This window comes from Mytilus trossulus, chromosome 9, assembly GCF_036588685.1.
Source record: "Mytilus trossulus isolate FHL-02 chromosome 9, PNRI_Mtr1.1.1.hap1, whole genome shotgun sequence".
NCBI classification, from domain to species: Eukaryota; Metazoa; Mollusca; class Bivalvia; order Mytilida; family Mytilidae; genus Mytilus; species Mytilus trossulus.
The window spans coordinates 529,302-553,731 of record NC_086381.1 but is presented as its reverse complement, the minus strand read 5'-3'; the positions used below and the strand labels follow the sequence as shown (position 1 = coordinate 553,731).

General features: G+C 32.7%; 1 protein-coding gene across 2 annotated transcripts in view; it reads right to left on the bottom strand.

Moving 5' to 3' along the window:
- LOC134684254 (DNA topoisomerase 3-beta-1-like) overlaps positions 1–24,430 on the bottom strand; it is a 45,206-nt gene that overhangs the window by 5,064 nt on the left and 15,712 nt on the right. For both annotated transcript variants that reach the window (XM_063543515.1, XM_063543516.1), the window contains 9 exons: positions 24,311–24,423; positions 23,641–23,732; positions 21,186–21,294; positions 18,757–18,840; positions 18,256–18,376; positions 17,366–17,545; positions 16,697–16,906; positions 7,334–7,551; positions 3,045–3,225 (listed from right to left, as the gene is read on the bottom strand). In XM_063543515.1, coding sequence (XP_063399585.1) covers positions 3,045–3,225; positions 7,334–7,551; positions 16,697–16,906; positions 17,366–17,545; positions 18,256–18,376; positions 18,757–18,840; positions 21,186–21,294; positions 23,641–23,732; positions 24,311–24,423 — 1,308 coding nt within the window. The remainder of the gene's footprint in view (positions 1–3,044; positions 3,226–7,333; positions 7,552–16,696; positions 16,907–17,365; positions 17,546–18,255; positions 18,377–18,756; positions 18,841–21,185; positions 21,295–23,640; positions 23,733–24,310; positions 24,424–24,430) is intronic.

Here is a 24,430-nt window from a genome sequence, read left to right as displayed (position 1 = left end):
AATTTATTACTGTCACTTGGCAGGAAATATAAACTTGATATTTAACCGGGTCAAAATAAGACTAAATACATGAAATATAAGACGGTGCTGGAAAATTTATACTGATAGTGTCCTGGGCCGCAAATTTTGAACTAAATGTATCATGAATGGGAGAAATGGTTTGACACTCATTATTCCTTAATATTATAATCTCAATATAAAAATTTCATAAAAGAATGCAATTCTCTAAATGTGTTTTAATACAAGTTGCAAATAGACGAACACTCTTTATTTGGCTCCTGAGTAATGAAGATAAAAGATGTCACAGTTTATTATATCATATTTGAACTTTGAAAGAAAAACTGATTTTTTTTTTTTTAAATGAGTTACTTAATTAATGTATACTATATATTAAAACTGTATTGAATATGCACTATTTTGTAATAAAATCTAAAGGAACCAGACAACTAAACGAGGACCTAAATTGGACTACCAATATTTCCAAAAATGCAACGTAGTCAAGAAGTCAAAATTAACACTAGGATTCCTGATAAGAAAGTTTTTCAGTGCTATAGAGCCAGACAATTAAAAAAAAGCTCGTCCAAAAAAGGACAATCAATTGCTGCCAAGTGCCCGATTGAACAATTATCAGTCAAGAAACGTATTGAAAAAAATTGCATATCAAGAACTTCAAAAAGTGTTTTGAGATCTCAACGAGCAAAATACCACAATATTCCACCTTATTTTTCGTAAAAACAGTATTCGAGTGGAACCACATTGACGAAACTGTAGTGCGCAAACTGCGAGCATTGACAGTCGTTCAGAAACTGCTCTCGTGCATCGTCAATCTATCGTCTGTCTATCGTTTTATTAAAGCCGTTTTTTTTTTATCCACAACGTTTTCCTACAGAAACAGATTCAAATCTAGAATGATCATGGTACTCAGTAGATCGAAATATATTTGGAGGTTTTCCCTCTGGATAGTTTGTTAATGACCATGATCGTAAAACTATGAAACTGTTTATTTTTTACTACATGCGTCACCTACTTAAAATTGACAATGGAAATGGGAAATGTGTCAAAGGGACAACAACCCGACCTGGGATCATGGTTGACTGCTGAACAGAAGAGCCAGGCGGAATACAGCATGGTTTGTCAATTGAGTTAGGATTATATTGTTACGAATTCATTGCAAATTATTTTTTATTTTACATGACATGCACATTTAAAATCTTTTAGCTTTATTGATTAACATCGTGAATCATTTCGGTTAATTAACGATCCGATCAACAAAATATAAGATTTGGTAAGGTTGCCGGGTATAAGGAGGTGTGTCACCGGGTGGGGATCATATCGGGAATACTAGGCGTCAATAAGCAGCTGTTGCGATCAAGGGACTTGTGAATATTTTGATCTTTTTGGTTGTAAATTTTTATAGAACGGGAATCTGGTAGCGGCAATTTTTAAGCTTCTTGACCAGAAAAAAATCAGTAGGCATGTGTATCAATATATATATGTCAGCCCTTTCCCCTCCTGTCAGAATAAAATGAACCGATAATAGCATTTTAGGATTAATACATGTAGATACGTTTATTACTAGAACCTGGGTTTTCCAGCAATGATTTAGACTTTTATAGCCGACTATTTGGTATTATGTTTTCTCATTGTTGAAGGCCGTATGTTGCCTATACTTGCTTACATCGACTTTATTTGAAATTCGCATTGGTGGATAGTTGTCTCATTGTCAATCATACGGTTTATTACCACATCTCCTTATTGTATTTACCTGAATAATCCAGTCGTTATATTCCACGGACCAACGACTATTTCAATTACCTCGCAATTAGGAGAGATCGATTACGTCAAGGGACTTGACAAGTCGGGATGTATTTTTATAGTTTCCGTTCTCCACGTTAGTAAATAAAATAAAACTGGGGGCCTGTAAATTTGCTGTAATTGATTGATTAAAATTACTTAGGTATATATATTCCATATGGAGGTGCTCCTACTTTCAGGAGGCTTATACACCGAAGAAGAAACCGAGCGCCATCTGTCGTCATAATGATCGTTAGCATAATACAACGATGACATTTCACACATTGACAAATCACGCATTGACATTTAACGAATAGACAAGTTACAAAACATCAATATACAAATTGACAATTTACGGATCGACAGGTTTCAAAACATCAATACACAAATTGACAATTTACAAATCGGCAATTTTGAGTATGTATACAAGTTGACAATTTACAAATCGACATTTAACGAATTACCAAGTTAGAAAACAGCAATATACAAATTGACAAATCACACAATTACAAGTTACAAATTGACAAGTTACGAAGTAAGAATTATGACCCCGTTGGCTTTCCATAAGTGTCTTGCCTACTTTTGCTGTTGTCTATGTTTTCAAACCCAGTGTCTTGCCTACTTTTGCTGTTGTCTATATTTTCAAACCCAGTGTCTTGCCTCATTTTGCTGTTGTCTATATTTTCAAACCCAGTGTCTTGCCAGTACTTTTGCTGTTGTCTATATTTTCAAACCCAGTGTCTTGCCTACTTTTGCTGTTGTCTATATTTTCAGTGTGATAGGGGAAACAAAAATCTTTAAATGGTGAAAAAAAAAATTCCTCTAGATACTATCTTTTGATTGTAAGAATGTCTGTCTAAGTTTCCTAAAAGTCCAGGATGGTTTATGAATCTAATAAATGTTTTAAAAACTTGAACTGCATACTGTATGTGATGTTAACTGGAAGAAAAACTAAGTCCATTTCTAAATAATAAACAGAAAAACAAGAAATAAATTGGTTAATAGATTGTCACAATATGACAGTCCAGTAACTTTACTGTTAATGACTTTATATCACAACATGACAGTCTAGTTATTTAAGTTTTGGACTGTATATCATAACATGACAGTCCAGGTATTTAACAGTAAGGGACTTTATATCACAACATGACAGTCATGTTATTTACAATCAAGGACTTTATATAACAACATGACAGTTCAGTAATGTTTATACATTCTGGCCTTATAACATTGTTGCAGTACAGACTTACCTTTCCCTTTACCCCAGTTGTCCATAGAACTAACTCATAATCATCCAGTGGACATTTCAATTCTTTATAAAGTTTGATATTCCCATTCTGTGGCAGTGTGAATGTATCATCACAGTTAGAACAATGGAGACGACTAGGTTTCGCTTGGATGAATTTCATAAAACGACGACATTTACCACATCTGAAAAATACAGAAAAAGTGATTTAATATAGAAAAGGGAGATAACTTTGCTTGTGTGATTTAATATAGAACCAGATGCTCCGCAGGGCGTAGCTTTATACGACCGCAGAGGTTGAACCCTGAACGGTTGGGGCAAGTATGGACACAACATTCAAGCTGGATTCCACTCTAAATTTGGATTGTGATTAAATAGTTGACACAGCATAGGTTTCTGACACAGAATGAATGTATTCAAATGAACTTAAAATTTTTGTTTTCTCTTAGAGCAATTCACTATGCTGTTGAATATTAATCCTCTCAAAAAAATGTTTGAAGAAATTTTCTTTTTATTTATGAAATTTCAAATGAGAAAAATTGAACCCAATTTTTTATTCACATCCCCCTTTCCCTTATTCCAAAACTAATTTCAATTAAAATATTCTAATGGAGTTTGCAACAATTACTACTCATTTAAATACATCATAAAATATTAAGATGTAAAAAAACTGCTTGTTATCACTGAATGGTAAAGATTATTTAAATTTACCAGTTGGTAGTAAAAAGTGAATATACATTGTATATTGTATATAACAAAGATTTAAGTTGATTCTGGACAAAGAAAGATAACTCCAATTAAAAAAAATTCTTGCAGATATTTCTTGCTTACTATACTGGACAAAGAAAGATAACTCTTAATTAAAAAAAAATTTGCTATTTCACAATATTGTGAAATTAGATATTTCTTGCCATTGCACAATACTGTGCAATTGAAAAGACTTGCTATTGCACAATACTTAATATAATAATTTTAGATCCTGATTTGGACCAACTTGAAAACTGGGCCCATAATCAAAAATCTAAGTACATGTTTAGATTCAGCATATCAAAGAGGCCCAAGAATTTAATTTTTGTTAAAATCAAACTTAGTTTAATTTTGGACCCTTTGCACTCTTAATTTAGACCAATTTTAAAACTGGGCCAAAAATTAAGAATCTACATACACAGTTAGATTTGGCATATCAAAGAATCCCAATTATTCAATTTTTGATGAAATCAAACAATGTTTAATTTTGGACCTCGGTTTGGGCCAACTTGAAAACTGGGTCAATAATCAAAAATCTAAGTACATTTTTAGATTCAGCATATCAAAGAACCCCAAGGTTTCAATTTTTGTTAAAATCAAACTAAGTTTAATTTTGGACCCTTTGGACCTTAATGTAGACCAATTTGAAAACGGGACCAAAAATTAAGAATCTACATACACAGTTAGATTCGGCATATTAAAGAACCCCAATTATTCAATTTTGATGAAATCATACAAAGTTTAATTTTGGACCCTTTGGGCCCCTTTTTCCTTAACTGTTGGGACCAAAACTCCCAAAATCAATACCAACCTTCCTTTTATAGTCATAAACCTTATGTTTAAATTTCATAGATTTCTATTTACTTATACTAACGTTATGGTGCGAAAACCAAGAAAAATGCTTATTTGGGTCCCTTTTTGGCCCCTAATTCCTAAACTGTTGGGACCGAAACTCCCAAAATTAATACCAACCTTCCTTTTGTGGTCTAATGAACTTAAAATTTTTGTTTTGCCTTTGAGCAATTCACTATGCTGTTGAATATTAATCCTCTCAAAAATATGTTTGAAGAAATTTTCTTTTTATTTATAAAATTTCAAATGAGAAAAATTGACCCCCCCCCCCCAATTTTTTTCACATCCCCCTATCCTTTATTCCAAAACTGATCTCAATTCAAATTTCTAATGGAGTTTGCAACAATAATTACTCATTTAAATACATCATAAAATATTAAAATGTAAAAAAGTGCTTGTTATCATTGAATGGTAAAGATTGTTTTAATTTATCAGTTGGTAGTAAAAGTGATTATACATTGTATATTGTATAAAACAATGATTTAAGTTGATTCAACTACCTATTCTGGACAAAGAAAGATGACTCCAATTGAAATTTTTGCTATTGCACATTATTGTGCAATTAGATAAAACTTGCTATTGCGCAATACTGTGCAATTGAAAATACTTGCTATTTCACAATACTGTGCAATTGAAAATTTCTTGCTATTGTGCAATACGGTGCAATTGAAAATTTCTTGCTATTGCACAATACTGTGCAATTGAAGATTTATTGTTATTGCTGAGTACTGTGCAATTGAAAATTTCTTGCTATTGCACAATACTTAATATAATAATTTTAGATCCTGATTTGGACCAACTTGAAAACTGGGCCCATAATAAAAAATCTAAGTACATGTTTGGATTCAGCATATCAAAGAACCCCAAGAATTCAATTTTTGTCAAAATCAAACTAAGTTTAATTTTGGATCCTTTGGACCTTAATGTAGACCAATTTGAAAATGGGACCAAAAATTAAGAATCTACATACACAGTTAGATTCGGCATATCAAAGAACCCCAATTATTCAATTCTTGATGAAATCAAACCAAGTTTAATTTTGGACCCTTTGGCCCCTATTCCTAAACTGTTAGGACCAAAACTCCCAAAATCAATACCAACCTTCCTTTTATGGTCATAAACCTTGTGTTTAAATTTCATAGATTTCTATTAACTTATACTAAAGTTATGGTGCGAAAACCAAGAAAAATGCTTATTTGGACCCCTTTTTGGCCCCTAATTCCTAAACTGTTAGAACCAAAACTCCCAAAATCAATCCCAACCTTCCTTTTGTGGTCATAAACCTTGTGTCAAAATTTCATAGATTTCTATTTACTTAAACTAAAGTTACCGTGCGAAAAACAAGAAAATGCTTATTTGGGCCCTTTTTGGCCCCTAATTCCTAAAATTTTGGGATCAAAACTCCCAAAATCAATCCCAACCTTCCTTTTGAGGTCATAAACCTTGTGTAAAAATTTCATAGATTTCTATTCATTTTTACTAAAGTTAGAGTGGGAAAACTAAAAGTATTCGAACGACGACGACGCAGACGACGACGCCAACGTTATACCAATATACGACGAAATTTTTTTTAATTTTTGGGGTCGTAGAAAAACAGAGAACCAAAGGTCCAATTTTCCATCAAGTTAGCAAAATTTGATGCAGGAATGCAGTTATTTAATGTGAATTTTCATTTATAAGGAACAATTTATAAGAATATAACTTATAAATATAAATATTTTTTGCAAATAGTAACTATTCTTGGTTGTTTTTATTTCTTTTTTAAAATGACATTTTAAGGGGAGGTAACTCTAAAACAGTACATTTTCTGAAGGATTCTACATGGAATTTTCCTATTTTGTATTTTAGCCAGAAAAAACGTACGTTGACCCTATCTTATCTTTTGATATTCTCAAAGCAGTGTCTGAAAGCTATCTTTTCCCTAAGTATTTAACAATTCTATCATTTTGTTTATTTTCTAATCACAAAATGGTGCTTTTTCCTGTATAATCCATACAAAATGTGAATTTTGTCCCATCCTGTAGCTTTAGAAAATGGGCGGTGACCTATCATTGTTATTATATTTTTCAACATGTATCAATAGATACTACGTTTTGGCAAAGTATGAACAAATTCTATCATTTTTATTTTTTAGACTCCCATACCACCTTAAACAAATTTGTCATACGTTGAACTTCATGGTTAACCTGAGCCAACCAAATCTACGAAATGGTAACCCACAAATAATAATAAATCTATGTATAGTATCATCTTTCCTTGTAAAATAAATTGTATTGCCGAGCGCAGCTGGATATGACCTTAGAGGTCCAACCCTGAACCAGGGCAAAAATGGACACAATACTAATGCTTGATACAGGTCTGAATTTGGATTGTTATTATAATTTGACACATAATAGGTTTCTGACACAGAATAACTGTTGCCAAAGAACTTAGAATTGGTGATATGATTTGAATATGAAAAGACAGAAAGGTGATTACTAAACAAACTAAAAATTTATATTCTACAGCTTATATACATACAAAAGTGTTTAGGTATTTGTGTTGTTACTTTCTCACTGATGAATACACAAATTCTCCTTGTATTTATGACAACAAAACAAAGTTTATTTTTCAGATAAGATATGTAGGATATATACCTGGACAAAGTTTTATCACTAGTACATACCTGGACAAAGGTTTACCACTAGTACATACCTGGACAAAGGTTTACCACTAGCAGCCAGTGATGAAAATGTTACTTCAAACAACTCATCCATCCCATTTATATTCTCTACAAAATATTTAAATTTCAGTCTGAAAATGTTAAGTGCATGATGTAGAACATCCTGGAAGTCAGCTTTACCGTGGGCGATGAGATTCAATTGTTTTTCTACGGCAGACCTCATGGTAGACAATACCAGTTCTTGATCAATCTGAAAAATAAATAAAATAATTAATCTTATAACTTTTAAAACAGATCATTTTTATGGTATCAATATATGAAATTAACAACTATAGGTCACTGTACAGCCTTCAACAATGAGCAAAGACCATACCCCATAGTCAGCTTTATCGCACCGTTGGTAATATATCATATTGTGATTGGTTGAGCACCATCATGTGGTGACCCGACCCCCTTTGAGACCATAGGGGGTTCCTGACGCATTAATGGTGACGTCCTCTATTGATGTTGTTGTATTTCTTTTCAATTTATTTGTATTTTTCAATAAAACGCAGCAGAAAAGTCCAGGGTGCGATAAATTCGATATATGGTTAACTACTGACCCCTACTGATCCATAGAGGGTGAATACTATCCATAGGGGACTCGGCCTCTGGCCTCACCCCCTATGGATTTTACAAACCCTCTATGGATCTTTAGGGGGTCAGTAGCAAACCATATAACTTATAATATTAGGCCCCAAAATGACAATATAAAACAATTCAAACAAGAAAACTAAAAACCGTATTAGAGGTTATTTGACATCGTGTAAAAGTTACTAATAGGAACTAGATGGAATGGGGAATCTGTATAAATAGATGAAAAGTAAAATAATAAAAATACAGAACTCTAAGGTGAATTCAAAACAGAAAGTTATTGTAAAAAGCTCAAACACATCAAACAAATGGAAAACAACTGTCATATTCCTGACTTGTAGTATTTGAAATTTTATCACTTGGATTGTTGATATTAAAAATTGAACTCCCTAAACCTTCAACAAATTTTGTGCTATGTTTTAGCCCTTAACAGGCTGTCTATTATCGTCTGAAGGTTGAATTCACAGAAGAACTCAATAAACAATAAAATTTGTAAGGGTTCCGCGGAACCCAGTGTCTCGCCTACTTTTGCTGTAAATCGCAGGGCTCAACATAAAGGAGGGAAAAAAAATCATTAAAAATATTCCTTTTGATTGTAAGAAGCATCTGTCCAAGTTTGGTAAAAATGTAGGATAGTTAATGAATCTAATTAATGTTTTGAAAACTTAAACTGCAGACTGTATGTTATGTTAACTGGAAGAAAATGTAAGGCCCTTTAAAAGTAAAATACAGAAAAAATGGAAATATCTTTTAACATAATTTACTTCTGGATACTATCTTATGATCATAAATAAGCTTCTGTCCAAGTTTGGTACAAACCCAGCTAGTTTAAGAAAGTTATTAAATTTTTAAAAACTTTAACCACAGAGTAAATGTGATGTTTCTCTGTAGAAAGACTAAGTCCATTTAAAAGTAAAATACGGAAATAATGGATTTATTTTTTTACAAAATTTACTTCTGGATACTATCTTATGATCATAAACAAGCTTTTCTCCAAGTTTAGTTCAAACAAAGGATAGTTTAAGAAAGTTATTAAAATTCTAAAAACTTTAACCACAGAGTGAATGTAATGTTTCCCCGCAGAAAAAAACTAAGTCCATTTATAAGTAAAATACGGAAAAAATGGAATTTTATTTTTATAACTTTTCTTCTGGATACTATCTTATGATCATACACAAGCTTCTGTCCAAGTTTGGTAGAAATCCAGTGTAGTTTAAGAAAGTTATTAAAATTTCAAAAACTTTAACCACAGAGTGAATATTTGTGGACACCGCCGACGACGACGGAAAGTAGGATCGCTTATAGTCCGGCGGCTACAAGCATATTTCAGACAAATTGTGCACATCCTGTTACAAGCATGAAATTTGGCATTGACCTTCCTCAACTATTACTCTTTTATTTCAGATAGGGAGGCATTTGAAAAAAAAGTCTCACTTCCGGTAAAATCCAAAATGGCGGACGTCATACTTAAATCAGCCAAATATCGAAGGCTAGGGTGTAAAAATGTGTTATTATCATGCTACTATCATAATATTTGGTACAGACCTTTGTTTTTTACTACTTTGGATAAATCAAATAGATAAGATGTCTTCAGAAACCCCACTTCCGGTTAAAATCCAACATGGCGGACATTGTACTTAAATAAGCTTATTTTTTAGGGAGGGTAATTGAAATGTGTTTTAACGTATTGCTACTATCATTACATTGTGAAGGATTCTTTCTTTGGTGCTAATGATGGATACAATGTATAAGACATATGTCTTTAAAATTCTTACTTCTTTAAATATCCAAAATGGCGGACATAGAAATATCATTTTTTTATTCAAATTTTCAACTTTTTTCAAAATGTAAAGAAAATGATTTTATTTTGTGCTGGTCATTAAACTTTTGGCTTAAAGTTATCCCTAAAACCACTTATTCTAGCATGTTGTAAATGTTTAGATATAAAGTTGACACTTCGGGTAAAAATATGACGTAAATATCAAAGATGAGTCCTCAATCTATTTCTTCGATGTAGAGTTTTGGAAAGATTAATTAAAACAAAATAAAATCACCATAATACTAAAAAATATTTAAAGTTACTACTATTTGGCCAAGAATACATTTGTATTCACAGTCACCATGACATGCACACATCGCAGTGCACGGGATACCCGATTTTCAACATTAAAAATAAGCGCGGTATCTTTTCTTACATCCACAATGTACAAGCTTATGACAAAATGATGAGGTCTCAAAAAGAGTTTTTAAAAAGCTATCCTCTTTGTCCTCTCCTTGAGTGGGTAGCATAAGAGCCAATCCCAAGCTCGTCTCCCTAAACACCAACCTAAGTATATTGCATGATTTACATGCTGGAAAAGACATGACCAAGTTGAGGGACAGCATCAAAAAGCCTTCCATTTTGCGCAAATAGTAAAACCCCGGTGATTTAGTCTGATTAAATCACTCATTGCCTAGTGCATTTGAAAGGCCGTTGATAAATATTCATCCAAAGTATTTTGCCCTCCTAAACACAATCCATAGTTCGACTACCCCTATGTGACAGAATAGCGAAACAGTAGTGACAGCATCATCATTAATGACTGTTCGAATCATGACTCGTTTAAGTTCGTGTTTGACTGCATCAGACACATGCACCATGATTTTAGTGTCTGCCTCTAAATGTGAACTTGGTGCTGAACTTGAAATACATCACGTGGTGGTTAAGATAGAATATCCTGACCATTTGTTGCTATAACTACCATACTCATCCAAGACTTCATCCACTCGTATTTCAGTTTCAAGGTATTTCATTAAGGTAAGGACATGATACCCAATCAGCATACTCGTTAGGCTGCAATTCACAATCGGAGAGCTGATTTCCAACATTTACAAAGACTGCGGTATTGTTTCTCACATCGTTAAATTCCGAAAACACATATTTTCTTGCCTTGTCAACCAAATCTGTTTCTTATTTTTCGATCTTACAACAAAACCACGTATCGTTTTCAATGACATTAAACTTATCAAATCCATATTGTGATGTTGGTTGGCCAATCATCATTCTAAATGCTATAGTCACATCTTCAAACTTCATTAATGTCACCAACGCAGTTCCTTTTCCAGCAAACGTGTTATCTTTTAATGCCTAGTGCATTTGAAAGGTCATTGATTGATATTTTCCCTTCCAAATGTAAACCAAAGTTTGTCTGCCCCTATGTCACGGAATAGTTAAACAGCAATGACATCAGTATCTGTTTGAGTCATGACTCATTTAAGTCTGTGTTTCACCGCATCAGACATATCGATCTTGATTCTAGTGTCAGCCTCTTCGTGTAAACATGGTGCTAAACTTGAAACGTCATCAAGTGTTAGATAACACTGAACATCCTGAGCATTTGTTGCTTCAACTACTCTGTACTCAAAATTGTATTGAGCAAGCTGCTGTGAATGAAAAATTAAAAGTTCTTTCTTACTGTCGTCATCTCTCAGAAAACTTTGCAAATTTTGAGGATGTTTTTAATCCTGGATTCGTCTGTGTATTCCCTTTCCCCTAAATGTTGCTCTTGCTTCTTTTAGCAGCTTTCAAACTACCAGTATTGCCTTTGTTCACATCCGACACTACACCCACTGTTGTTACAGTTAAAAGTGTTTCCGAACGAGTATGATAATTGGGTATTATGTCCTTACCTTAATAAAATACCTTGAAACTGTAACAAGAGTGGATGAAGTCTTTGATGAGTATGGTAGTTGTAGTAACACATGCTCAGGATATTCTATCTTATCCACCACGTGATGTATTTTAAGTGTAGCACCATGTTCACATAAAGAGACTGACACTTAAATCATGGTGCATGTGTCTGATGCAGTGAAACACGAACTTAAACGAGTCATGATTAACAGTCACTGATGATGCTGTCAATACTATTTCGCTATTCCGTGACATAGGAGCAGACAAACTATGGATTGTGTTTGGGGAGGCAAAAATCTTTGGATTAATATCGATCAATGGCCTTTCAAATGCATTAGGCAATGAGTGATCACACACACTTATTTCTGACCCATACCTTTACCCGTTGTGATACGGTTCTCTCTTTGCTTTAAAAGGAAAAAAAAGACCGTGCGGGAGACATTGATGGTATTAGTAGATGTGACTTTAACATAAAGTATGATGATTGATCAGCCTTAATCACCGGGGTTTTACTGTAAGATCCCACAATTTTATCAGATGGAGCTTACATGATTAACGAAGCAATAAAGTCAATTTCTGCACAAAATAGAAAGCTCATTATAAGTGAGGCTATTCCCACGACTTGGCCTAGTCTTTTCAAGCATGTAAAACGTGCAATATACTAATGCAGGTGTTTAGTGAGACGAGCTTGGGATTGACTCTTATGCTACCTAGTCTAGTCATTAATGGATCGCGAAAGGACAAAGAGGGTTCCTTTTAAAAACTCTTTCTAAGACCTCATCATTTTTTTCAGAAGCTTGTACATTATGGATGTAAGAAAGGATGCCGCGGTTATTTTTAATGTGGAAAACCGGGTATTCCGTGCACTGCGATGTGTGCATGTGGTGGTGACTGTGAATAAAATGTATTCTTGGCCAAATAGTAGTAATTTTAAATATTTTTTAATACTATAGTGATTTTGTATTGTTTTAATCAATCTATCCAAAACTCTACATCGAAGAAATAGATTGAGGACTCATCTTTGAAATTTACGTCATATTTTTACCGGAAGTGTCAACTTTATATCTAATCATTTACAACATGCTAGAATAAGTGGTTTTGGGGATAACTTAAAGCCAAAAGTTTAATGAACAACACAAAATAAAACCATTTTCTTTACATTTTGAAAAAAGTTGAAATTTGAATAAAAAAATGATATTTCTATGTCCCCCATTTCGGTTATTACCGGAAGTAAGGGTTTTTAAGACATATGTCTTATACATTCTAGCCATCAGAAGCACCAAAGAAAGGTTCCTACACAATGTTATGATAGTAGCAATACGTTAAAACACATTTCAATTACCCTCTCTAAAAAATGAGCTTATTTAAGTACAATGTCCGCCATGTTGGATTTTAACCGGAAGTGGGGTTTCTGAAGACATCTTATCTATTTAATTTATCCAAAAGTAGTAAAAAACAAAGGTCTGTACCAAATATTATGATAGTAGAATGATAATAACACATTTTTACACGCTGGCCTTCGATATTTGGCTGATTTAAGTATGACGTCCGCCATTTTGGATTTTACCGGAAGTGAGACATTTTTTTCAAATGCCTCCCTATCTGAAATAAAAGAGTAATAGTTGAGGAAGGTCTATGCCAAATTTCATGCTTGTAACAGGATGTGCACAATTTTTCACAAAGCCGCCGGACTATTAGTCTCGCTTTTCGACTTAAGTCGAAGGCTCGACAAAAATTAGTATGTATCTTTGAGTTACAAACATTCAAATTAGGTCATTTAATTTCAGAATTTAAATCCATTATGACTTTTTTATTTTCATCAATCATAACCTCTATCCTTCATTACTAAAGAATGATTTATTTTATCTGATCACAAGTTTTATACACTTGTATTTATTTGGATATTTAATTTCATGGTCTTTTCGAAGTCTGCATACATGCTTATAGTATTATTTTACTTCATTGAAAATTTAAATTTCTTGCCACTTATACCAAGAAAATTGGTATCCCACTAATGATAAATAAATCCACACTATGACTTTTGGATAACCATGGACCCACAAATAATAAATAAATCCACACTATGACTGTTGGATAACCATGGACCCACAAATGATAAATTAATCCACACTATGACTTTTGGATAACTATGGACCCACAAATAATAAATAAATCCACACTATGACTTTTGGATAACCTTGGACCCACAAATGATAAATTAATCCACACTATGACTGTTGGATAACCATGGACCCACAAATGATAAATTAATCCACACTATGACTTTTGGATAACTATGGACCCAAAAAAAATAAATAAATCCACACTATGACTGTTGGATAACCTTGGACCCACAAATGATAAATTAATCCACAATATGACTTTTGGATAACTATGGACCCAAAAATAATAAATAAATCCACACTATGACTGTTGGATAACCTTGGACCCACAAATAATAAATTAATCCACACTATGACTGTTGGATAACCATGGACCCACAAATAACAAATAAATCCACACTATGACTTTGGATAACCTTGGACCCACAAATGATAAATTAATCCACACTATGACTTTTGGATAACCATGGACCCACAAATGATAAATTAATCCACACTATGACTTTTGGATAACTATGGACCCAAAAATAATAAATAAATCAACACTATGACTGTTGGATAACCTTGGACCCACAAATGATAAATAAATCCACACTATGACTTTTGGATAACCTTGGACCCACAAATGATAAATAAATCCACACTGTGACTTTTGGATAACCATGGACCCACAAATAATAAATCCACACTATTACCTGTTGATAACCACATAACCACAAAGAATAAATCCACACTATGACCTTTTGGAATCCACACTATGACTTTTGGATAACCTTGGACCCACAAATGATAAATAAATCCACACTATGACTTTTGGATAACCTTGGACCCACAAATGATAAATAAATCCACACTGTGACTTTTGGATAACCTTGGACACACAAATAATAAATAAATCCACACTATGACTTTTGGATAACCATGGACCCACAAATGATAAATAAATCCACACTATGACTTTTGGATAACCATGGACCCACAAATGATAAATTAATCCACACTATGACTTTTGATAACCATGGACCCACAATTGATAAATAAATCCACACCATGACTTTTTGATAACCATGGACCCACAAATGATAAATAAATCCACACTATGACTTTTGGATAACCATGGACCCACAAATGATAAATTAATCCACACTATGACTTTTGGATAACCATGGACCCACAAATGATAAATTAATCCACACTATGACTTTTGATAACCATGGACCCACAAATTATAAATCCACACTACTACCTGTTGATAACAACATAACCACAAATAATAAATCCACACTATGACCTTTGGATAACCATGGATCCACAAATGATAAATTAATCCACACTATGACTTTTGGATAACCATGGATCCACAAATGATAAATTAATCCACACTATGACTTTTGGATAACTATGGACCCAAAAATAATAAATAAATCCACACTATGACTTTTGATAACCATGGACCCACAAATTATAAATCCACACTATTACCTGTTGATAACCACATAACCACAAAGAATAAATCCACACTATGACCTTTTGGACAACCATGGCCCCACAAATGATTATTAAATCCACACTATGACTTTTGATAACCATGGACCCACAAATGATAAATAAATCCACACTATGACTTTTGGATAACCATGGACCCACGAATAATAAATCCACACTATGACTTTTGGATAACCTTGGACACACAAATAATAAATAAATCCACACTATGACTTTTGGATAACCATGGACCCACAAATGATAAATAAATCCACACTATGACTTTTGGATAACCATGGACCCACAAATGATAAATTAATCCACACTGTGACTTTTGATAACCATGGACCCACAAATAATAAATAAATCCACACCATGACTTTTTGATAACCATGGACCCACAAATGATAAATAAATCCACACTATGACTTTTGGATAACCATGGACCCACAAATGATAAATTAATCCACACTATGACTTTTGGATAACCATGGACCCACAAATGATAAATTAATCCACACTATGACTTTTGATAACCATGGACCCACAAATTATAAATCCACACTATTACCTGTTGATAACCATGGAACCACAAATAATAAATCCACACTATGACCTTTGGATAACCATGGACCCACAAATTATAAATCCACACTTTGACTTTTGGATAACCATGGACCCACAAATAATAAATAAATCCACACTATGACTTTTGGATAACCTTGGACCCACAATTGATAAATAAATCCACACTATGACTTTTTGAATACCTTGGACCCACAAATAATAAATAGATCCACACTGTGACTTTTGGATAACCATGGACCCACAAATAATAAGTAAATCCACACTATGTCTTTTGGATAACCATGGACCCACTAATGATAAATAAATCCACACTGTGACTTTTGGAAAACCATGAACCCACAAATGATAAATAAATCCACACTATGACTTTTGGATAACCATGGACCCACAATTGATAAATAAATCCACACTATGACTTTTTGATAACCTTGGACCCACAAATAATAAATAAATCCACACTATGACTTTTTGATAACCATGGACCCACAAATTATAAATCCACACTATGACTTTTGGATAACCATGGACCCACAATTGATAAATAAATCCACACTGACTTTTGGATAACCATGGACCCACAATTGATAAATAAATCCACACTATGACTTTTTGATAACCTTGGACCCACAAATAATAAATAGATCCACACTGTGACTTTTGGATAACCATGGACCCACAAATGATAAATAAATCCACACTGTGACTTTTGGATAACCATGGACCCACAAATGATAAATAAATCCACACTATGACTTTTGGATAACCATGGACCCACTAATAATAAATTAATCCACACTTTGACTTTTGGATAACCATGGACCCACAAATAATAAATTAATCCACACTATGACTTTTGGATAACTATGGACCCACAAATAATAAATCCACACTTTTACCTTCTGATAACCATGGACTAACACTATTCCAAGTGGTGTGGGTTTGAGCTTCCGTCCAGCTATAACATTGACATAGTTTCTCTCACAAATGTTATTTATATGTACAGATATACTGGCATCAGTTCCTATGCCATGTTTCTCCATCAGTGTGATCAATTCACTTTCAGTTAAATAATCTGGAGGGCTGGTCTGTCTCTCAGCAAGCTTGGCCTGCAAACAATGACACAACAGTGTATTAAACTTAAAATGTCTCAATTGATGTTGATTCAATGTAATTACATAAAAATGTCTCAATTGAAGTTGATTCAATGTAATTACATAAAAATTTCTCAATTGATGTTAATTCAATGTAATTACAAGTATAAATAACCAACTTGCAAGCCAATAATTTTAGTCACAATTTGTAAATGAAAAAACGTTCATTTCATATATATACTACATCCCCAATATACAATTTTTATTTAATAGCATCAATTATGATCAAACAGTACGAGACAATTATCATCTTGTCAAATCACCTGGTTTCATTCAGTTTGCAGTTCAACAATTCACTCAATGTTTGTTATAACCTTGATTTGTCTTCTTACTTTTTTCCAGATTTGAACTACTGTTGTCTTACTTTTTTCATAATACTTCCTTTCTTTTAAACTTATAATTTTTAGAACTTACTTCTTCAAGGCTAAATGTTTGATCCTTTTTAAACTCTGGCAGTGTTTCATCGTCCATAGCTTTCCATGTCATGACAGATGTAAATCCTGGATCAACAATCACATGACCTGTACAAGAAAATTTCTCAGGGCCTATCTCAAAATACACTTTTGTCTGAAGATATTTACAATCTGGCATAATCTGAAAATGAAAATTATAAACAATTGTAAAAACACATCATAACCTTTCTAAAACCTAAATTCTAAATTTCAATTCAACACGATGTACTTTACTTTGGTATTAATAACATAAAATTAGATATACTACATTTTTTACTTATAAAATAACTGGTAATAAAGTCTCCAGTTATCTGCCCCTAACTCTATAACAGAACTTACTGAAGCAATAAAATATCTGATAATAAAATCATAAAGCCTCCAGTTATCTGCCCCTAACTCTATCAGAACTTACTGTAGCAATAAAATATCTGGTAATAAAATCGTAAAGTCTCCAGTTATCTGCCCCTAACTCTATAACAGAACTTACTGTAGCTATAAAATATCTGGTAATAAAATCGTAAAGTCTCCAGTTATCTGCCCCTAACCCTAACAGAACTTACTGTAGCTATAAAATATCTGGTAATAAAATCGTAAAGTCTCCAATTATCTGCCCCTAACCCTAACAGAACTTACTGTAGCTATAAAATATCTGGTAATAAAATCGTAAAGTCTCCAGTTATCTGCCCCTAACCCTAATAGAACTTACTGTAGCAATAAAATATCTGGTAATAAAATCGTAAAGTCTCCAGTTATCTGCCCCTAACCCTAATAGAACTTACTGTAGCAATAAAATATCTGGTAATAAAATCGTAAAGTCTCCAGTTATCTGCCCCTAACCCTAATAGAACTTACTGTAGCAATAAAATATCTGGTAATAAAATCGTAAAGTCTCCAGTTATCTGCCCCTAACTCAGATTCTGTTGCACTTCTCATTGGTGTGATCGGAGGGTGGTCCCCAGCATCTGTACCTTTTCTAAAAATACACAGCACATTAATTACCCAGTACTCTGATGAGGTAACTTGAGTTTAATATCCATATCATTATCAATGAAAAGTAAAACAAAATAGAAGGCTGATGTTAGTTTTAAAATATCATTTAATTGTACATTGATTATAAATTGTTTTTTTTACAATTTTGACTAATTCCTTCTTAAATTTGCTAATTTTGACCTGCAGTTGACCTTCATCACATGCTCAGAATAACATAAGTGTTGTATTATGAAGTGTTCAAACTATTAAAGTAACCACTGGAGTATTAAAAATTACCAAATATTTCATGAAGCCAAATAAGTAAAAGTGATGTTAAGGACCTCTTCATCACAGATAGTTGACTTTTAATTACACCATAGTTACCTTGGTTTCTGTATACCAGTACTCAATAGTTCCCTGACAATAGTTCCCCAATCAGGTGATGACTGCTGTTGTCTCAATGTCCCCCTGTAATAATTATTATCATTGTTAAACAAAACAAACATTATTTATCAGTTACAAATATTTAGTTATACATACCTCTGAATGTATAAATGGGAAAAGTGTCCAAAAGGACACAGATGATGCGCCTAGTATCATATAACGTTATTAAGGGACATAACTCAAGAACTGTACAAGTGATACTGCCAAAATTTGAACTTAAACTGAGTTTATAATAAGCATTATATATACATTACATTAAATTTGGTTGAGACAAACTTAAGTAAGAGAAGGGAGACGAAAAAATTCAGAAATTATTCCATTTGTAAAGGGGCATAACTCTAGAATGGTAATCAAATTGCTTGTAAGCACTGAATGGTAAAGATTGCTTTAATTTATCAGTGGGAAGTAAATTGAATATTGCATTGTATAAAGCATTGGTTGTAGTTGATTCAACTAACATTCTGGACAAAGAAAGATAACTCCAATTTTCAAAGAAGATTTTAAAAATGACCAGTTAGGGGTGCTACTTAAACAAGTGATTTCATTATCACCTATTTCAGTGATTTGATAAATTCAGTTATCACCTATTTAAGTAATTTTGGTGTTTTCTTTGATCTTCAAATGCTAATTTCATTGATTTTCCATATTTTCACAGACATTTCTTTAATTTTCCTACATAGATCACTTATCCCTTTTTCTATGGATATTAAACTTCACCAGTGCGCTTGAGCAGTAAGTTAGTGCGCTAAAGCTTTTAAAAGTACCCTTGGGAATTGTTCTGTAATCAAATATTCATTAACTACTCTGACTATCAAACAAAGGTCAACAATATTAGGTAACCTGATTGTTTTTCTTTAGAGTTAGAATGATATACCTCAAGGTTATGTCCAGATCTACAAATCATTCCAGAAAATGCATATTTTAAATAAATTGTTAAAACTGACAGGCTTATCAAGCAAAAGACAATTTCTAGATGTACATAGTTGTTTTTTCAATGGAATTCTGGTCTTTTTACCTATAAAAAAATCAAGCTTGTAAGAAAAATATCAAGAATAAGTTATACACACTTATTTAAGTGATCTTCTCAAATTACTTCTAACAGTGATTTTAAAAAGTCTGTGTCTATTTATAGATTTTTTTAAAATATTTCACAGCCAAAATCACTTGAAGAAGTGATTCTGAAATGACTTGTTTAAGTAGCACCCCTGACTGATGACATCTATATTTCTAGAACAGCAATTTTTCCTTTTGTAAAAGGGCATAACTCCTTAACTGTAAAGGTGACGCCACCAAAATTCAAACTTGATCTGTGTTTTGAGGTAATAAACATTTTGTATCAGTTTCATAACATTTGGTTGAGGCAAATTAAGTAAGAGAACAGAAACCAATTTTGGGACGTGTAGACATAAGTAAATATAAACTACTGATATACTATTGACTCCATGCATTGTTAATAACTCATTTAAGACTTATTGTAATTATAATATACAGTTTAGTTTGTTACAAATCAATATGAGAATTAACTTAATCAAAGTTCTCAGGATAATGTGTTGTTTCCATCCTAGGATAACTTATATAATAACTTACACTAAATCAAAGTTCTCAGGATAGTGTGTTGTTTCAGTTCTAGGATAACTCGTATAATAACTTACACTAAATCAAAGTTCTCAGGATAGTGTGTTGTTTCAGTCCTAGGATAACTCATATAATAACTTACACTAAATCAAAGTTCTCAGGATATTGTGTTGCTTCAGTCCTAGGATAACTCATATAATAACTTACACTAAATCAAAGTTCTCAGGATAGTGTGTTGTTTCAGTCCTAGGATAACTCATATAATAACTTACACTAAATCAAAGTTCTCAGGATATTGTGTTGCTTCAGTGCTAGGATAACTTTTATTATAACTTACACTAAATCAAAGTTCTCAGGATAGTGTGTTGTTTCAGTTCTAGGATAACTCATATAATAACTTACATTAAATCAAAGTTCTCAGGATATTGTGTTGCTTCAGTGCTAGGATAACTTATAAAATAACTTACACTTAATCAAAGTTCTCAGGATATTGTGTTGTTTCTGTCCTAGGATAACTTATGTAATAACTTACACTTAATCAAAGTTCTCAGGATAGTGTATTGCTTCAGTCCTAGGATAACTTATATAATAACTTACACTAAATCAAAGTTCTCAGGATAGTGTGTTGTTTCCATTCTAGGATAACTTATATATAATAACTTACACTAAATCAAAGTTCTCAGGACATTGTGTTGTTTCAGTCCTAGGATAACTTATGTAATAACTTACACTTAATCAAAGTTCTCAGGATATTGTGTTGTTTCAGTCCTAGGATAACTTATATTATTACTTACACTAAATCAAAGTTCTCAGGATATTGTGTTGTTTCCGTTCTAGGATAACTTATGTAACCTTGTGTATACAATCTTTCAGCTACCTGCATTGTATGCTGTGGACTTATACCTGTAAAACCATTCATATAATTTTGATGAAGAAAATAAAAATTCTACTATATTTGTATCCTGTAACAACCTTAATTTTAAATGAAATCAAATTTTTTATCAAGCACCATTAAATTTGGGGAAAAATTTCATCAGTAGCTCACTGAGGAAACCCCCGACTAATTACTTGGCGTTAAACAGGAAGTTGCTGAGCGATGAATCTGAAATCTCATCAGAACAGTATAAATTTCATCAAGTGAGCTTCTGCTGACGGAGGAAACCCCCAACTTACATGACTAATTACTTCGCGTTAAACAGGAAGTTGCTGAGCGATGAATCTGAAATCTCATGAGAACAGTAAAGCTTACTTATATAAATACTGTAACCAAGTTTTAAAAATCCTTGTAATGTAGTTCCTGAGAAAAATGTGACGAAAGCATTCAAAGTGTTTTCCATATCAGGAAGTTGTTTCGAGATGAATTTGAAAACACAACACATTGTTAAACTAGCTTACATAAATCTTGAAACTAAATTTTCCAAATCCTTGTAATGTAGTTCCTGAGAAAAATGTGACATATTTTTTTTAATGTGGATGTCATGTGTAAAATGATGTAAGTGTTTGGTTAACAGAAAGTGTTGAGTGATGGTTCTGAAAGCACATCAAATGATATAGCTGACTTATATAAACCCTGAAACCAAATTTAGAAAGCCTGGTAAATTAGTTCCTGAGATACATATTCATTGGGACTAACGGATGGATGGCTGATGGATAGACAGAGGTAAACCCCCACTTTTTTAAAGCAGGGGTATAGGTATTTTATCATTAAGACAGAAGGCCCTCTAGTTTCTGTACTTGTTGGACTCTTATATTGAAAGCACATCTTTTTTAATTACTATGACATCACAATTGTGTTACTTTAAAACATATTCACAGAAGTTAATTAATTTCCATTATAATTGGCAATATCTAAAGAGAACGTTCTTACAACAAACAACATGAGCAATTGGTGATTTTCTGTTATAGTTTTAAATTTAGATTTCATTTGCATCAAGACTTGAAGAGTGGAAAACAGAAAATAAACAAGGCTAACAGACCTGCCAACTATCCCGATTTTCGCGGTATTATCCCGATTTTACCCCTCAACCTGAATCCCGATCGTAAAATTAGTCAAAATCCCGATTTTCAACAAATATGCCCAAAAAAAGTATTGTTTACCGATTTTGAAGTTTTTCTGATCAATTTTAAAAAATCAATCATTTTACCTGGGGATATATTATGACAAGTTAATGACCCTACGCTAATCAACAGTCACAACAGGTGTCATAATTAGTGGTTGTATGTAATCAGATTACCTAATGGGTCGTAACAGTCCTCAAAATTAATTTGTATAAACAAATTTGGTCAAACAGCCTTTCAATTTTAATCAATTCATCATACAAGCACAATTTGCAACATTTGCCGTAGTTCAACAGCGAAATCATAATTAATTTTAAAGATGAGAACTGTAATGAACACTCAAGAAAACATCGTTTATCTTGAAATCTGTTTAATTTTTTTTGAAACCAGACATCGTGTGTCTGTTGATTTAAAATCGACGCCATTTTGTATACACTTCTACTGTGTTACTGTTTAAGCCTCCGCCGGTAAGAGCACCTCTGAATATAAAGAAAGATAACTCAAAATTGTATCAATTTTCTCATTGATACTGATAAGACCATGAGAGTAAGACTAAATCAAAATATGTCTTCATCCTTCTTACTTTAGTTTTAGGTGTTTTGAGTCAAGGTTCATAGATGAGAAGGTCTTTGGAGGGGGGAAAAGGGGGGGTTAGTCTCTACTTTGAATCCTTAATTTTAATGCCATTTTCTCTATTCTTCAGTTATATTGTCAATTTTATAATATAATAGTACAAGAATCATGCAAATAAAAGAAATCAAGGCCTATAAGCTCATCATTAGCATACCAAAAGAAAAAAGAAGAGAACTTAATAATAAAATTGAGAATGGAAATGGGGAATGTGTCAAAGAGACAACAACCTGACCAAACAAAAAAAGACTATTTTAGGAGTAAAAAACAATGCTCACAGAAAAGTAGCTAAAATTGTAACCCTTAAAAATCTTGTCGCGCTCTAAATCCCCCATGGATATTTTCAAAAGTTGGCAGGTCTGGGCTAATCAAGAATCTTTACCAGGGTATATACTGAAACAATCCGTTTATATCTTTTTTAATAAATGCTCCTTATTTGTTTAAATAAAAAACTTACTGCGACTTGTCTTTAATAACAAATAGTGATTAAAACAAAATTTAAACTTCCTTTTAAGTTTTAAAAACAAACTGTACTAAATATTTTATATTTGTGCATTTTACCTAGTCCAGAACTAGCTGATCGTAACATTTCTATAGTATTTAGAGCTTGTGGTCGACCTTTGAACTTTTCCTCTTGTACAACCTTTGTAACTCTGTAATAAAGTCATGAAAAAAAATATGTATTTTAGAAAGAAAAGATAGGACAATCAAAAGTATAAATATGAACTTCAACTTTCATTCAGAAAAAAATTATTGTCATGTTGTTAACAAGCTAGCTCAGAAATTGATAGTTTCAGCCGGTCAGTCTTTGCGCTTTTTGCTGTTTACATTTAACCTAGATCCTATACTATTCTAAATTACAGAATGATATTTCATGGCAATAATTTTAACATATGTTGACAGATTCTGAGGGTAGATACAACTTGTCCATGTTGTCACGCTGATCCTTTTTTATAATTTTACACCTAGCTCATTAAGTTTTCACCATTACAGCCAATAACCGAAAAAAGTTTGGATATTTCAGGGGCAATAACTTCAAAACATGTACTGGTAAGTATTATTTCTCCAGTTGTATGCAATTTGTCATGGTGATAATTTTGGCATTTTACACTGTTAAACAAGCTTCTATAGGAATAATACAATATATTATGCAGTTTTAGAGGAGTATATTTTACAAATGACAGACAGACGTAAAGTGATAGCAAAAGTTCACATTCTGTTACATTCTTACTTTGCTGAGTCAGCAGATTTGATCATATTAAGGAACATCTGTGCTACTTCTTTATCAAAGATTCTCACTCTGTCCCAGTCCAGATAAATACTCCGTCCACCAGGGTGAGCTATCTGTAAT